General features: G+C 35.2%; 1 protein-coding gene across 6 annotated transcripts; it reads left to right on the top strand.

The window, feature by feature from the left end:
• Window positions 1-1,767: 1,767 nt before the first annotated feature.
• Window positions 1,768-8,296, top strand: LOC103945805 (cysteine protease ATG4-like). Of its 6 annotated transcripts, XM_048586247.1 has the most exons (10): window positions 1,769-1,936; window positions 2,279-2,445; window positions 2,814-3,323; window positions 3,405-3,490; window positions 3,811-3,876; window positions 4,015-4,394; window positions 4,875-5,013; window positions 7,572-7,627; window positions 7,697-7,767; window positions 7,865-8,296. In XM_048586247.1, the coding sequence occupies exons 3-10, from the start codon at window positions 2,864-2,866 to the stop codon at window positions 8,080-8,082; spliced, it is 1,476 nt and encodes a 491-aa protein (XP_048442204.1). In that variant the 5' UTR covers window positions 1,769-1,936; window positions 2,279-2,445; window positions 2,814-2,863; the 3' UTR covers window positions 8,083-8,296. The 6 variants fall into 6 exon arrangements, with proteins under 6 accessions (XP_048442208.1, XP_048442204.1, XP_048442207.1 ...); XM_048586251.1 differs by lacking the exon at window positions 2,279-2,445 and having other exon boundaries at window positions 1,768-1,936; window positions 7,845-8,087; XM_048586250.1 differs by lacking the exon at window positions 2,279-2,445 and having other exon boundaries at window positions 3,811-3,861; window positions 4,099-4,394.
• Window positions 8,297-16,599: the final 8,303 nt, after the last annotated feature.

The following is a 16,599-nucleotide window of genomic DNA, read 5'->3' as shown; positions in this document are numbered from 1 at the left end:
ATTGATGCAGTGTTACAAGATCTTGATATGCATCACTCGTGTTGGGTTTTTGCGCATATTATTGGGATTAATTCAATTCAAATAATCACACGCAATAAAAACTAACATGCAATATGTTATCCCATTTATATATTTGGTTCGTTGTAATTGATAAATCAACAAACAAAGAAAGAGAAGAGATTAACTTACTTGAATCTCTAGCCACGTGCATGCCGCGTGATTGGATCACCCACTATTCAATATTCCTTTTCATGGTTGCAATCTTCCATGGTTGATCACGCGAAACTCTGCAAGCGTTGAGCTTCTAAAAGTATCCACACTAATACAATAGCAACCAATGATGGAGTGATCGATTTAAATGTGCTAGCAAATCTCTCACTTGGATCAGTGTAAAATGGACGGCACTAAGGTGTTTTGGCTTAGGATTTTTGTCTTTTTAATCTGAGAGACATAACTGAACAACTTTTGCATTGTGTGTATTGAGAAAAACACAGAGTGTATAGATACTCTTTGCCGCACCCCTTTACACAATTTACCTAAATAAATGACGACATGAAAATAAAACCAAGAATAAACTAAGAACATACAAAGAAAAAACGACGTTATACAGCATGTTGAATCATCAAATAAAAAAATAAAAGAAAAGTTAATGAAAATGACTTCAAAACTTTAAATTTTAACAAAAAAATTATATAATAATTTTATTTAATGATAAGGACAAAAGAAAGAATAAAAAAAAAAATAGAGCCAATGCACGCCATTACACCTATAGCCCTTTGGCCCCCTCGTTTGGAGATGATTTTTTGTCACATGGCTATGTTTGGCCTATGACCCTTTAGCCCCTTGGTTGGAGATGGTAAGAAATATGGTCTGACACTGTTCATTAAAATATTAATTTCTTTGAGGGTTGTAGGGCTAAAACGAGCCTCTCGAGATGGCATTAATGAATAGTGTCATACCATATTTCATACCATCGCCAATCGAAGGGGCCAAATGGCCATAGGCCAAACGTAGCACTGTGACAAAAAACCACCTTCAACTGAGGGGGCCAAAGGGTCATGGGTCAAACATAATTTATTATTTTAATTAAATTAATATAATTAATTAAATTAAACTACCATATTAAAATAAGATTTTCGGACATATTGAAAATTATTGAAAAAAAATTAAAGTTCACGGTTGCCGTTATGGGTAACCGTTTAGATGAATAAACGGTTATGAGTATAACCGTTTATCTATGAAATTTAAATGGGTGGTTATAGGTATTACTCATGGTTATAACTAGTATCCATCGGTTATGGGTAATATCCGCGGTTATAACGGGTATCCATTTACTTATTTAATTTAATATATGTAAAATTAAAAAAATAAAAACCCTATTATTTCAATTAAAGACTGTTATTACCCATTTCCCTATTTTAATTTACTTTGTAATCATATGATTTATAATTAAAGACTTGTTTGGATGTAGCAGAAAAATATCGTTCATAAACTATTATTTCAATCATTGGAACTGTATGAGGATTTAAATGATTAAAATAGGAAAATGTATGCTAAAATGTACCTATAATAATGTTTAATTGTCAGAAAATGAAAATTAAGACAACTTTTTTTTGGTAATTTTCAAGTTGTTAAAAAAAAACATGTAAATGAGTGAAAAAGAGGTAAATGGGTAAAAAAAAAAAAAAAAAAGGTAAACGGGTTCAAAACAGGTAAATGGTTATACTTGTGCCTGCATAACCATTTACCAGTAATTGAATAAACGGTATACCCGTCAGTTCATCCTTAGTTGTCAAACAAATCGCTGGTGGAAGATTTTAGCCAATCGTCATCTCCGGAGGAACTGGTGCTACAGAAGAGAGAGAGATGGGTGGAGCCCAGGCGATGAAGAGGATACCTCGCATCAAGTTTCCTCAGAGACACCCCAAATCTTCTGGTCCGTCTCTCTTTTCCTTTTCTCAAACCATTGTTTCGATTTTCATCTTTAATAAATTTAATTATTTATGCATGTTCGTATTTTTTTGAATTTAAGCTGTATTTATGCTCCAATTTAATGGGTTTCTCTTGAATGTCCCAAATTTTTGTTCTTTTCTTGTAAATTTAGAAATCTATCCTTCTCTGTATTTAAATTGAAGCATAGATTAGAATTGTGATGTCATAAAAAACCGCCTAATTTTGTAAACTACAGTGTGATTTCAATTGGATGGTTTGTTAAGATTGGCTGGCTCGATTTTTCGATTGAATTTTCCACTTGTTTGAGCTTGAGTTCATGAAACAGTTCAGATTGGCTGCATCGGGCTGGGTGGCTGGCTGGAGATGGCCAGCACGCTGGCCTGATTTGGTGGTTTTGGCCCGGTGGGACCTACAAGCCCTTTGGCCTAGCCCTTGGTTGGAGACAGTTTTTGTGTCATTTCGAGCTAATTTCGAGCTAATGTATGCATGCAAGTACGTATGTTTTTAATCTTACCTATTGATTTGAGGTTGAGAAATTGATTGATTGGTCGGCAATTCCATCCTTTGTTGTTTCCTTAATCTCGATTGATCAATTACTGGTTTGCATGATTAATTGCAAATTAATTATACTTGCTTGCTTCCTCTGTGTCTTTTTCCTAGGCTATATTGATGGATTCTTTGACATTCTCGCCTACAATTGAATACTTCAATTTGAGGATTGAAAAATTCCGCCTTAGTTCTTGAATAATATTATTACGCATAACTTGCCGTATACATGCTTCTTTATTTATTCATTTTGGTTTTCTTTGGAACTTGCTGCTTCTTTTACCGCTGGACTGAGATGGATGCTTAAAACTCAGGTTGCTTGTGCGAGCAAGTTTAGCATTATATGATGCTTCATGACTAGCTGATGAAGGGTTTTTGTGAGACGGCTGTTGCGTCGAAATGTTCTTCTAAAAGTTCAACAGATTCAACAGATAGAGGTTCATCGTCTGCTTGTTCAGATTCAGGATCTAGGGACAGTAAGCACAATAAGGCATCCCTGTGGTCAAACTTCTTTGCGTCTACTTTCTCAATCTTCGAAACACATAGTGAGTCATCAATTACTGAAAAGAAGGAAAGTCACTCTAGAAACAATGGATGGACAGCAGCTGTGAGGAAAGCTGTGACTATTGGATCTATGAGGAGAATTCACGAGCGTGTACTTGGATCCAGAAGGACTGGAATTTCTTCTGCTAGTGACATATGGCTTCTTGGTGTGTGCTATAAGGTCTCACAAGATGATTCCTCTGGAGATGCACCTATTGATAATGGATTAGGAGCATTTGAACAGGATTTCTCATCAAGAATTTTGATGACATATCGTAAAGGTTTGGCTTGCAAACACCATTTTTAACTTTAGCACTTATGACTTTGTGGATAAAAATCAACATGTACATATTTATTTCTAGGATTTGAGGCTATTGGAGATTCAAAGTACACTAGTGATGTAAATTGGGGTTGCATGCTTCGGAGTAGTCAGATGCTTGTAGCCCAGGTATGGTACAGTGTTTTATCCATTTTGGGTTCTTGCATTCTTATGTGGTTAATAACTGGTACATGTGTGAATGTTATTGTTAAGGTTTCTTGATCATGGCTTCGGTCCTTGCAATTAGATAACTTTTTGGTGTCTTCATAGATGCTTTACTTATAGGGGGATTGTGCTTGCTGATTTTTTGTGTGCCTTTATTTTTTATTTTGTGGACATCTTGTCCACTTTTTTTGTAATTTTGTTGTCATATGCAATAATATTTTGTTTCTTCTTCTTCTTAAAAAAAAAAAAAAAAAGTAGTGAATGACTAGAGTATATTTTTACAGGCGATGCTTTTCCATAGATTGGGAAGATCTTGGAGAAGGCCCTTGCACAAGGTAAAGTTGGGTGAGGTAGGATTGTTTTTTCTGTGATATAGCTTTGCCTTAAAATATTTGCAGTTCACATCTTACCCCTTTACATATATTTTCTTAAATCACATTCAGGAATCTGATTGGTCATACATGTTTTTTTATACCTCTGTTATGCAGCCTTTAGATGAAGCATATATTGAGATCTTGTATCATTTTGGTGATTCCGAAATATCAACTTTCTCCATCCACAATCTTCTTCAGGCTGGAAAGGCTTATGAACTCGCTGCCGGATCATGGGTTGGCCCATATGCCATGTGCCGCACTTGGGAGACTCTAGTACGATGTAGGAGAGAAGTAACTGACCTTGATGATCAGCCACTTCCAATGGCTGTTTATATTGTTTCCGGGGACGAAGATGGGGAGCGAGGTGGAGCCCCAGTAGTCTGCATTGAAGATGCTTCTAGACACTGTTTGGAGTTCTCAAGAGGCCAAGTTGATTGGACGCCTATTCTTTTATTGGTTCCTTTGGTTCTTGGACTTGAAAAAGTCAACCCCAGGTGCTTCTTTTATTTATAGTATACGGATGGTTATGATTGATATATGCTGAGTTGCTGACGCGGGAGATATTTGGTCATTTTATTTGTTGTCTAGCAATTTGAGTTAGTGTTATTTAGCTTTTGTTGTTTCCTTTTTCTTACGTTGTTAGATTAAGAATTTAGGAAGTCCTTTCCCAAAACTGTAAGCTTAAATGTCTCACCGAACCATAAAGTTAACTTGGAGCCTAGATGACATAGGGAATTATAAAATTAGTGAAATTCATAACTCCAAACATCTAAATTTTAGACCATTTATGTTACTTAAATGGGATCATTAATTGATTATCAGGTGCTGCTTTAGGATAGTTTAGAGTTGTATTTGTTTTGTGAGGGTTGTACCATTTTGTTGGTGGACCTTTGGTTCACTAATTTTTGTTTTGTGATTATAAGCTCTTTAATAAAATATTGTTTCTGATAAAATAAAATAAAAATTATAATCAGGTACATTCCATCGTTGCGGGCGACATTCACCTTTCCCCAAAGTCTTGGCATCATGGGTGGAAAACCTGGTGCATCAACTTACATTATTGGTGTGCAGGATGAAAAAGCACTTTACCTTGATCCCCATGAAGTTCAGCCGGTATGGAATTTCTTTTTAAATACTTCTCATTCAGATATCTTTGTATGTTTTCAACCAAAATAAAAGCTAATAATCTGAAAATCTGCATTGTTCAACGAGCAAATTGTCCTTCAAATGGCAAAGAAGTTGTATGGCTTATGTGAAACAAATACTCTGATGAATTTTGAATAAATCTCATACTAAAGACATATAGGTTAGGATGGACTAGTGTCTAGTCATAATTTGGGTGACATCCAGTTGTCTCCCATTCCAAATGCACTCATGGTTGTCGTTTTCTTTGATTGTGGATTTTCTAGAACTAACTGTGGAGAGTAATGCTGCTAAACTCTATGGCAATTGCATCAGCTTGGAAAATCTGTATTATTGATTCAATTTGTGTAGGTGACTAGAGCTCCTCATGAGGTGTGGACTGTATGAATCCTTTGTTGTATTCCACTCAATCGAGGACTATCGCCTCACTCAAGTTTGCAAATTCATGTCCGTCCGCCCACACAATACTTTTGGGCTTCCTCTTCTGCCAATATTCTCTATTTGAATAAAGTCACTCGTATACCAAGCATTTTTATGTTGTTGTACATGTCTAAATCGAGCAAACCACCTTAGTGTGCTTGGTTGAAGATCATGTTCTCTATTATCTGGCATAATATCTGATGCAGTAGCAACACCTTGGTTAAGAAAGCCCACGTCCAAACACAAGTCTGTTTTCCCAAATTGTTCTCTGTTTCTCAGTGTAATTCTGTTTCCTAAACTTTTTACTAGCTGAAGGCCAGCATCAACATGGCATATGTTGTCTTACAACAGATTGGTAAATAGAGCTTATTCATCCTCCGTTCTTTCAAATTTCTTTTTTTTCTTCAAGTACAGTAATATCAAAGCAAGACATTCATCTACGGTTGAGGGTTTGTCTAAAGGTTGTGTGGGCAATAAGAAGGCGCTCAATGAGTTGATTGGGAAACAGCTTAAAGATATTGTTGCTTCGGTTAGGGAAGATGCGAATGGGCAAAATGCAAACGTGGATTCTCGTTCGTCAGTGTCTAGACAAGAACCTAGGGAATTTGCGGTAGAGAATGGTTTATGTGGGATGCAGATTAAATAGGAACCAAGATGAATTGCAGAATAATTCAAGCTTTGAAACTCTGCATGCATTCTGTCTGCATCTTAGAAAATTGAAAATAGTATAAAAATCAGCATGAATCAAGTTAATTTCAATTCTTCATTATGTTCCCAAAATAAAAATTTATAAAATTAGGATGTTTTAGTGACTGATCAGACTTCTCCAATTAGGGGTTTTGCCCAAATTCAATGTAAGACTCAAGTGTCTATCATGTATATAGGTTGTTTTAGTGACTGACGAGATTAGGGTGGTGTTCAAATTTGAATACGAGTCTTAAATCGGCATGAAACAAGTTAATTTCAATGTCAATATTATATTCCTAAAGTAGACTCGTATGGTTTAGGATTTTGTTCAAATTCTAGTGTAGGTCTTTAAGTTCCAGGTGTGAAAGCTTTGGGAGACTGTCAGATTTTGGGCTACTACAGGCATCAGTAATGGCTGTCTACATGATGTGTTCTTTCTTGGGGACTTTTCTGATTGGAAAGCTGCAATAGTCTAATTTCTACGAGTTGATCTTGTAGCTGTTATTTATCCTACGGGATTTATAAGCCATTTCATGCCTCATATTATTGTTCTCTTAATTCAGATGCCATTTCTGTCTTATATGAGTTTTTATCTTCTAGTATTATTGGAATATTCCCTTCAAGTTATTCCTAATAAGAAACAACTCTACTATCCAAATTGTTCCTTTCTTTTTCTCTTGTTGTATGTTGAAGTTTCTGTCCAATAAACTCAGTCTATCTAGAGTTTGTTTCACCGGTATAGAGTCTAGCAAACAAGCTTTTGCTTGATTTGCCTCCTAACACCATGCCTATCTAGAATTCTCTTTTTACCCGTGAAAGTTCCTGTATTCCAGGTCTTCAAAAATATTCTACTTTCCTGGACTAGTCTCTTTACCTGCAAGATGTCTGTTAAATTCTATGTCTACACAACACAATTGGTGCCACTGTGGTGTTTCCGGGAACACCTTAGACAACCACTCCCTCTTTTTCACTACACTTGGATGTGATGCAGCGCATCACTAGTAGGAAATGTTCCACTCATCTCGTAGATCCAGTTCGTCTATAATCCAGTGTATGAAATTTCAAATTTACCCTTTTGACATTAAATGAGTTGAATAATAGACTGTAAAGTGATGGAAATATAATAGGTAAAATGTACTTAACAGTTTCAAGTTCCCCCACTTTTCTCGCTCACTACTATCTGCAATGACTTCATCTAACACATGTTGGCCCCACATTTATCTGGGATTTGGACTGGCTGTGGTATATGGTACCACATGAAGCATATGGAGTGATAATTATTAATTACATTGGAATGTTCTTGTTACAGGGGTTTTTATTTGTTCTTATTTAGGTTGGATACTTGTGATAATGTTTTGAATTATTACATTAGCTGTCCTATTGTTCATGGCAGACTGGTTTTTTGTCGTTGGTTGTGCCAGGTAATCAATATCAGAAGGGATGATTTGGAGGCTGATACTTTATCCTACCACTGCAAGTAAGATTCTTTAAGACTACCTGTCTTCATTGAATTGGGTGTTTAATACTAACTACTGGTAATTTGCAGTGTTATACGGCACATTCCCCTTGAATTGATTGATCCATCCTTGGCGATTGGATTTTATTGTCGTGACAGAGGTTTGCTGGTCACTCTGCTGAATTCGTATTTTTGCAAACGTTGGTTTATGTACTTTTAGTTAAGTTGATGTACTTAGTATTGTTTCATGGCTGGCAGATGATCTTAATGATTTTTGTTTTCGAGCCTCCAAGCTGGCAGATGAATCAAATGGTGCTCCACTGTTTACTGTGACTCAGACACATAGTTTTCCCAGGCCGGTTAACCACAGTGATGCGTTGGGTGATGGTGCAGTAGAAAACGATGATTCATTTTCTGTTCTGCCCATGAGCGATGCAGATGGAAGTGCACAAGAAGATGACTGGCAACTCCTATGATGACTATTTACTGGGTATGAAATGAATATGGGTGTTCGACAACGTTGTACATTGTGGGTGATTTTGGGCTGTCGTGGTTGTATCCGAGCACTTTTGGTTGGCATTTGGATTGCGTGCTTTATTCCTGGAGTTGGGGTGAATTGGACATTTGCGAAGAAAAAAAATTATGATTCTTATGACTTTAAATTATTATCAATCCCAAAGTTTTTAGCTAGCCTTTTTATTTAGAGTAAATTATGGCAATGATTTATTAACTTTAACTCAATTGGAGCAATGATCCCTCAACTAAAAATCCATTACTATTAGTCTCTTGACTCATCAAAACTTGCAGTTATGATCTCTTAACTAAAAATTCATTGTCATTGGTCCCTCAACTTTAACTCAACTAGAGAAATGGTTTGTCAATTTTAACTTAAGTGGAGCAATGGTCTCTTAATTTTAACTCAATTGTAGAAATGATTTTTTTAACATAACTCATTTTGACAAAATTCTGACGAAGTTGACAAAAAAGATCATAACTACATGTTTTGATGAGTTGAGAGACTCTAATTGTAGCAATGGCTCTTTTAACATAATTTATTTTGACAAAATGCTAACGAAGTTGACAAAAAGGACCATAACTACACATTTTGATGAGTTGAGGAACCAATGATAATGAATTTTTAGTTGAGAGACTATTGCTCTAATTTAATTATAGTTGAGAGATTATTACTACACTTTACTTTTTTATTTATGATAAGAGAAATGCTACCTACATTTCCCACTTACCTTTTTCTATTTACTTTTTTTTTATTCAACTTTTGACATGTGACTCTACTGCTACTACGGAAAATGATTATAGTTGGTTCATTTTCCTATGAATCATAGGGATCTTGTGATTATGACCGTTTATCGTATATCATGGGATTAAAAATCATTTCAAAATTAAAAATTAAAAATAAATAGTGCTTAACAAAAACTGATTGTACAATGAACAATCACGATTACGAAATTCCTACAACAATGATCCGCTGAGGATCCTTTCCCTGCTACTACTACATCAAACTATCGGGAAAAGCTTGGTCAACCATCGTTGAATCTAATCCAACGCTGCAGAAAAATAAGCCATTCAATATTACCTTCATTTTTTCTCTCTTTCCTCACACCTTTGCCCTGTCGAAAATCGATGAACGACAACCAACGAAGAATGACGAATGAAGGAGACCGACAAGCGATGGTGATTGACGGAGAAGACGAACGTCGTATCCAAGATTTCTTTATTTACTGCTATCCAAATCTAGCTATGTTAACAACGGAGCTTGTTGAATGTGGCGGCAATGGTCATCAACAGCTCGAATCTATCGATGGCATTGAGAGACAGACGTGGAGAGAGATGCGTTGAGGAAAGAGAGTTCGGAAAGAGAGTATAACTGTTTTAAGTAAAAAAAATATTAAAACAAAAACGCTTTTATTTCTCCACCCTTGGATTTTTATCCAAGGCTGTTGACCAAGATTTCCCTGGACTTTGCGTTCCAGGTGAACGGGATTGTCAAATCCAAATTACCTATTTGATTCATAAATTTCAGTAAGATTTTTTTGAACCAAAATGGTCTCTGAAATTTGCATAACTTCTCATTTTGATCATTGAGATTTGAAATCAATAGAAGTGATTCTGAGATTGTCCACCATTAATCATTTTGGTCATTTGGTGAAAAATTATGTTAAGTAAGATTCAAAATGACAAAAAATACCATCAATTTAATAAACAATAGGACAAATGATTTGACAAAATTTGAGGGTATTTTTGTCATTTTATCCTTATTCAATAGAGATATTTTAGAGAATGATCAAAATGATTGATGGTTGATAAATTTAGGAATCAATTCTACCGATTTCAAATCCTAATGACCAAAATGAGGAGTTATGCAAATCTCAGAGACCATTTTGGCTAAAAAGCCATTTCAATATTTGTTATAAAGAAAATTGTAGCAATGGTCTTTCAATTTTAACTCAATCAGAGCGATGGTCACTCAACTAAAAATCTATAATCATTGATCCTTTAACTCATCCAATCGTGCAACTATGATCCTTTTATTCAACTCTGTCAAAATGAGTCACGTTGGAATGACTATTGCAATAATTGAGTTAAAGTTAAGAGACCATTTCTCCAATTGGATTAAACTTGGGCAACTATTTCTCTAATTGTATTAAAATTGAAGGACCATTGTTACAATTTTTCTCATTTTGTTTTCCATATTTGCATCTTGATTTAGTCTCATATGCATGACATGTGGCTCATTTTGATTGAAGTTCTAACGAAGTTAACGAAAAAGACCATAACTGCACGTTTTGATAAGTTAAGGAACCATTGGTCACAAATTTTTTGTTGAATGATCATTGCTACAATATCTTCGTTCTTATAATATTGTGTTGATCAATTTCTTCGATCACAACGCCATATCTCAATCTTTTCAACGGGGTAAATGTTTTTATTTATATAATGATATATTTATATCGAGATGGTGGGAGAATAAATTGGTTGCAGACTCACCATTCTCGAAATTCAAACCTAAGAGTCTGCACTTAAATTAAGAGGAATACGACTAGACCATAGTACTAAGTGGTAGTGGAGTGAATGTTTCCTTTCAAGGATGATATGTTGCACATAAAAAAATACACAGTTCAGATAGTTGAAATTCAATGTCGAGGGCCCTACATAGTCTTTATCTCTTTTTTGTGGGGATCTGTAACACCAATTTTTTTTACACAAGTTTTGTCACATGTTTTTGTAGGGCCAACTTTTTAATGTATTTCAATGATCTATCTCTTAAGTATTTCTCAAAGATCATGTCTACAAAAAATCATCTAAATCTTAAATCATATGACCGTTGGATTAAGGATTTAGAGTTATTTCGTAGAACTATATTCGTCCATTTTCTTAACTACAAATAAATAACTTATGGGAGCAAATCCGTGACACCACTTCTTTTACACAATTTTTATACACGTTTTGTGGGGCCCACTACATAATGTAATTTTAACAACTCAAACCTTTTATCTTTTAGAACATCATTCTTGCATCATCCTTGCAAAAAATTAGACAAATCCAAGACTACTAAGACACTCATTTGGAGTGAAGAAAATGGAGGAATATGGTTCTATAAAAAAGAGGAGTTTTAGCTGATCGAACTCTCGAAACTCTGAACGTTTAATTCAACGGTTATATACCATGAATTTATCTTATATATATATATGTCTTCAGGCGAATTTGGTGTTTTTTTAGCCATTTTTGTAGCAATGGGTTATACTGTGATTTTAGAATAATAAGTAAAACAGAAGTGTTCGGTAAATTGTATTTTTAGTGGTGTTGAGACTAAATAAAATCGTGTCACACTGTTTGATAAATTTTGATGTAAGACTTCAATGGATGTTTATAATGACTTAAATGGACATGATGTTAAAAATTTCATGCAATAAGACATTCATAGTGAGGTGAAAAATTGAGTTTGATTCCGAATTCATCATAAGCTAAGCTCTTGAGTTCTATACAATAAGGAGTAGGATCCTCTCCCTTTTTTTTTCCCTTCCTTTCTCTCTCCTCTTATTTAAATGGTCACGGTTAAACCACATCAACATCTTATATTATTTTTTTATAGAAAGAGAAAGACAAACCCACTTTTTGAAGGGGGGGGGGGAGAAGAGAATAACCAGTAAGAGTGTGTAAATTAGATGAGTCCCACAATTAGTAGATAGAACTCACCCCCAATAAAAACACACGTTCTTTGTAGCTGTTGTGTTATAGGAATCTAACTCAAAAGTGCTAGATTTTTATAATAGTTCTGCTCTCCATCCTTATTTTGAGAATATGTGAGAACCAAATGCATATTAACCATAAGACTATATTAGATTAAATCCAAAGGCTTACAATGTTTGACAATTTAATAAAGCAAAACAAGAAAATGAGGTTTTTATTGGCTCATGGATTATATTAGATTAAATCCAAAGGCTTACAATGTTTGACAATTTAATAAAGCAAAACAAGAAAATGAGGTTTTTATTGGCTCATGGATTTTAGTTGGTTTTACTTTATTAAGTTGTCAAATATTTTAAGCCTTTGAATTTAATCTAATATAATTTTGTGACTAATATGTATTTAGTCCTCACATGTCTTCAAAATAAAAACCTTAGGATGACATGGATGATTGTACAGGGGGTGGGAATGTAATGGTAGTGGATTGTCCGTCGGGGCGATGATAGCGATGGTGTTGGGAGTTTGGCGGTAGTGATCATTGCTAATGTGGCGGCAGCAGATATTTATTGGTTTAAAATCTTGTAATTTAAATCAATAATTCTCAACACTAATAGTTCTCTTCTCAGGCTTTGAATATTTAACCGTATTTCAAGGACATGTACAAAGACACCAATGCTTGTGACAAACAGTAAAAGTAACAAGTGGTTGTTATATAGGAAGTGCGGTTTCGGATGACGCACTTTATGTTCATTCCCTTAAAAAATAGAGTCACATATTAATAAGACCACTTTCTCCAAATGTGTTAACCGTGTTTGTTGATCCTATAGGTTGTTGTTCCCCAGAAAGTCACAATGATCACAATCCAAGTAATAGAACTCCGAGGATGACACAATAACGCGGTATCCAGAGTGCTTGCACCTTGACATTATCATGTAGCAAAATGTCTTCCCAATAAACCACCGTCCTATTAAGAGATATAATGTGAGGGAAAGTGGAGTTGACAAAAAGCTCAAGGAGCTCACTGAGCGTTCCACCCTTTGATAGAAACGATTGAATGGCTGGATCAGCTTTCCAACAGCCCGGCATGATCTCACACTCTCAGCTCCAGCGTGGAAAAAATGGTTCAGGAAATAGCGTTGCCACATCATGGATGACGTTTTTAAGGACTTGGCAGTCCTGGTGGTCACCAGAGCCGCATCATGGGCCACTACAGTGGCAGCTGCCGCTGCTTTCATGGCTGTGGTCGCGCTCCGCAGTGTTAGGGTCGTGGCATTGAGCCTCGAAGAGCGATAGCGTGGGATCACGTTGTGATCTCCATCGTCTAGTATCCTTTAGCGTAGGATTTTTCGTTCGTTGTGGTTTTGAAATTTCTCGCCATTGTATCTTTTTCTCAGAGTTATTCAAAAAATTTATAAAAAAGTTTTAGGAATAGGAACATGTGGGAAAATGTACGTAATACGAAATTCAAAACGTAACTACTGAGATCCTTCTTTGAGCGTTTGAATCAAGCTTTCAATGAAAGCACCAATTTGTGGTAGCAAGAATCTACCGTCTTCAATATTAACGAATTTGTAACTAATAAAAAATTAGCACTTTCGATCTAGGCCAAAGCCACATGTGCCCACGAGGTGGGAGGGTTTGTTTGACCAGTAGATCTCCGATTCCTAAGTTAGTAACTTTGAAAAATAATGAGTGTTTAGGACTTAAGTGCGTAGCAAAAGCTTACTAGAATTTGGTAGAGATGAGATATTTATAGGGAGGTGGCCGGCCTAGGCATACTACTTTGCCCTCCATGTGGCGGCTTCCCATTGGCCAATGTTGTGTCATCCATAGGATGATGATGAAAGCATCCTTGATTGATTGTGATAAAGATTCCTTACTTCTTTGATCTTAAATTAGGAATGCATTAAAGATATGATTTGGTGATTAATCTTATCTCTAATGTCCTTGACTTTTCCATGCCACGAGAAGAGGGTTTGGAGCAGTCCTATTCAGCTGCTTAAACCTTTAGGGATGTTGAGCTGCGTATAGAAATATTTGTATACTCTGCCCATTTAATGAGGGAAATCTTGTATTCTTTGGAAAAAAAAACTCACTTGTCATCTCCAGAATTTTGGGATTATTTTTTACTCCACAGTTGTGGGATTGTTAAGATATTCGATCAAACGTTCCATATATAAAACAAATAACGAAATAAAAGGTCCCCTTAACGGATTGAAGTAACTTTTGTTAGATTAGAGGATTCATTGAATAATCATGGTAAAAATCAAACTAAGGGCGGAAGCTAGGGATGCGTATATTCAAAACTAAATCATTTTCTCAAAATCTTGAAGACCTAAGGGTTGATGAACTAAACTTATCCTAAAGTTAAAGAGTAGCGTATGAGATAATTACCCTTGAAGACTCTCTTTAGTTCATAAAACCAAAGTAAACACCTTTAAGAAAGGCCTTCAAAATCTCCATGGAATTGTTTTTCCTTTTCTTGAAGAGAGTTCTCCAAAGCCACCAAAGAAGATGACCTCTGTTAGGATGATATTTTACCCATATTTTGTACCCTTTTTGTGTATTATGTAGTCATGATCATGTATTAAATTGTTGAGTTTAATGCACCTTGTGTATGTATTGTAGAAATTACGGTTTTGAGAACAAAAGATGAGACTAAACGTCTAAATACAAGAAAACCCGACGACTGCCAAGTTAGACCATGGTATTATTTTGGGCTCGAGAAATAAGAGACAAATTGAGAAGTTGGACCGGTTAAAGCTTCAAATAGTTGGCCCAATTGAATGGACTTATTCAAGATAGTCCAAGGAGGCTGCGGCACAAATAAAAGAGGAGGGGTGGAGACCTAAAAAGAACAGAGCGCAGACACATACATAAGCTGAGAGAAAGAAGAAGCAATCGGAGAATTCTAGCTTTGCTGTGGAGTGGAGAATGGAATTACGGTTGTTTCCTTCTTTGTTTTCAAATTCTAGCGTGGTGGATACCAATTCGATCATGAACTAAGTCTTTTTGCTAGGACTATGGTGTACTCTTATCATGAACATATAATTCTCGTTATTTTATATTAATCTCAATTATTTTTCATATTGAGTAATTGTTATTGTGCTTTGTCGTTATCAAATAACAGGCCATTATTTGTGTGAAGAACTAAATTGTGACTGCCAGGTTGAGTTTAGTAGATTGCTTCTCATAACAATTACCATGAATTACATAATTGAGTGGACATACTGATTATGATTTGTGTAGTATCGTGTAATTATCCATTGAGTGTAAAAGGTTTCGGTTATCTATATTTGTGGCTAGACATAGCAAGGGTAGATAGTTAAAAACACGGTTAGTATATTCTGACAGGAAATATTGACGAATCAAGGGATAATTGCTAGCAACATGGGAATAATTTGATGTTAATATGAATAACGGGATTAGATGGAATTGAGAATGAGGAACCTGATGTCCTAGTGCTTCCATATATTAATCTTTTATAATTCATTCACTTTTACTTCGTGTTTGATCAATTGTTATTTTTACTTTCATATCGTTTCTTTGCATATTTGAATTTGTCAACGTAATCCTTCTTTTATTTAAGTTTAGTTTGAAGTCAATTTCAATAGTAAATTTAGATTAATCCGATTCTTGTTTGAACGACACTCTACTTATCAATATATTACTTGGACGATATTGTACACTTGCAATTATCAACAACAACCTCTAAGTAAACCACTCTGGAAGTGTAGTGCATAATCACAAAGTCATGAACCTATCTGCATGTCAGACAATGATGACTTATGTCTAAGGATTAATTTGCATTATTATAACTAATGAGTTGCTTGACATGTCGTTAAAACTCCATGCAAGAACTCGACTGATCGCGTTCAATGTGACCAATCACAATTGAGCATCTGTATACTTATCTTTGTAGCACAACAAGAATGGCAAGAGACCAACCGTTATGTTTTGAGATGATACGATATGTTTCCATCTATAGTAAAGGTCTCTAACACATAGTAAACATGCCCCAAAGTGTACTGTCAACAATTGAATTTTATTTGTAGTAGGTTGCTTGGGCTACTGTTAATATAATGTTGGGCTAGTGTTAATGTATAATGTTTTCGTAATCTCCGTTATTTGCAATATTATGTCACCTAAACCTGTTCAAATAAAGATTTTAGGCTCCGCCATTGATCATAATATACTTGGTTTGTGTACTCATGTAACATTATTAATTAAGTTTAAGCGGATCTGTCACGGTATGAGCTTAAAACTTGTTCTATGTAATATAGATATTTAGATAGATGCCATCTACATGATTTATTTTTTCTTTTATATGCTATTCTCGTTTTCCACTTGGACTTGAGGAAGATAATGATTGAAAGGTCATGCATTAGCTAATTCATCAAATTTTCCAGATTTGTTTTAGTTCCTTTGATTAGCTAGTACGGTATAGAGTTAACCCTGATATTCTTCATCACATTTGTGCGAAGCGTTGCGGATACAACACGTGCTTAATCCCACACGTAAGCATATGCATGTGGTTGTTAAAGGTTGTTGAACAATCAAGCCAATGGGGCCTTGTTTTGTGTTGAAAGACATACAGATGGATCATATTTTCAAACTCATCGAAATAGTAACCTATCAAGTATTACATGAGGAAAATTAGGAACCTACATACAACGATTAAAGGTATGCGCCAAATATGATTGATTATGCAACCAGAAATTTGCTCCAGTAAATATCAAATATATTCTTAATGATTAATAAAATTTTCCACAGAATTTGTATCTCGT

The sequence above is a fragment of a genome, unplaced genomic scaffold, assembly GCF_019419815.1.
Source record: "Pyrus x bretschneideri cultivar Hongxiangsu unplaced genomic scaffold, Pyrus_bretschneideri_v1 Contig24, whole genome shotgun sequence".
NCBI classification, from domain to species: Eukaryota; Viridiplantae; Streptophyta; class Magnoliopsida; order Rosales; family Rosaceae; genus Pyrus; species Pyrus x bretschneideri.
This window is presented reverse-complemented; position numbering and strand designations above follow the sequence as displayed.

What these genes read in the sequence shown, in the direction of transcription:
- LOC103945805 (XM_048586246.1), top strand. Translation starts at nt 2,864, where the DNA reads ATGAAGGGTTTTTGTGAGACGGCTGTTGCGTCGAAATGTTCTTCTAAA. An exon ending in ACAAGGTAAAGTTGGGTGAG is followed by an intron (nt 3,877 to 4,014) that starts GTAGGATTGTTT and finishes TCTGTTATGCAG; the next exon opens with CCTTTAGATGAAGCATATAT. An exon ending in ACTTTATCCTACCACTGCAA is followed by an intron (nt 7,628 to 7,696) that starts GTAAGATTCTTT and finishes GGTAATTTGCAG; the next exon opens with TGTTATACGGCACATTCCCC.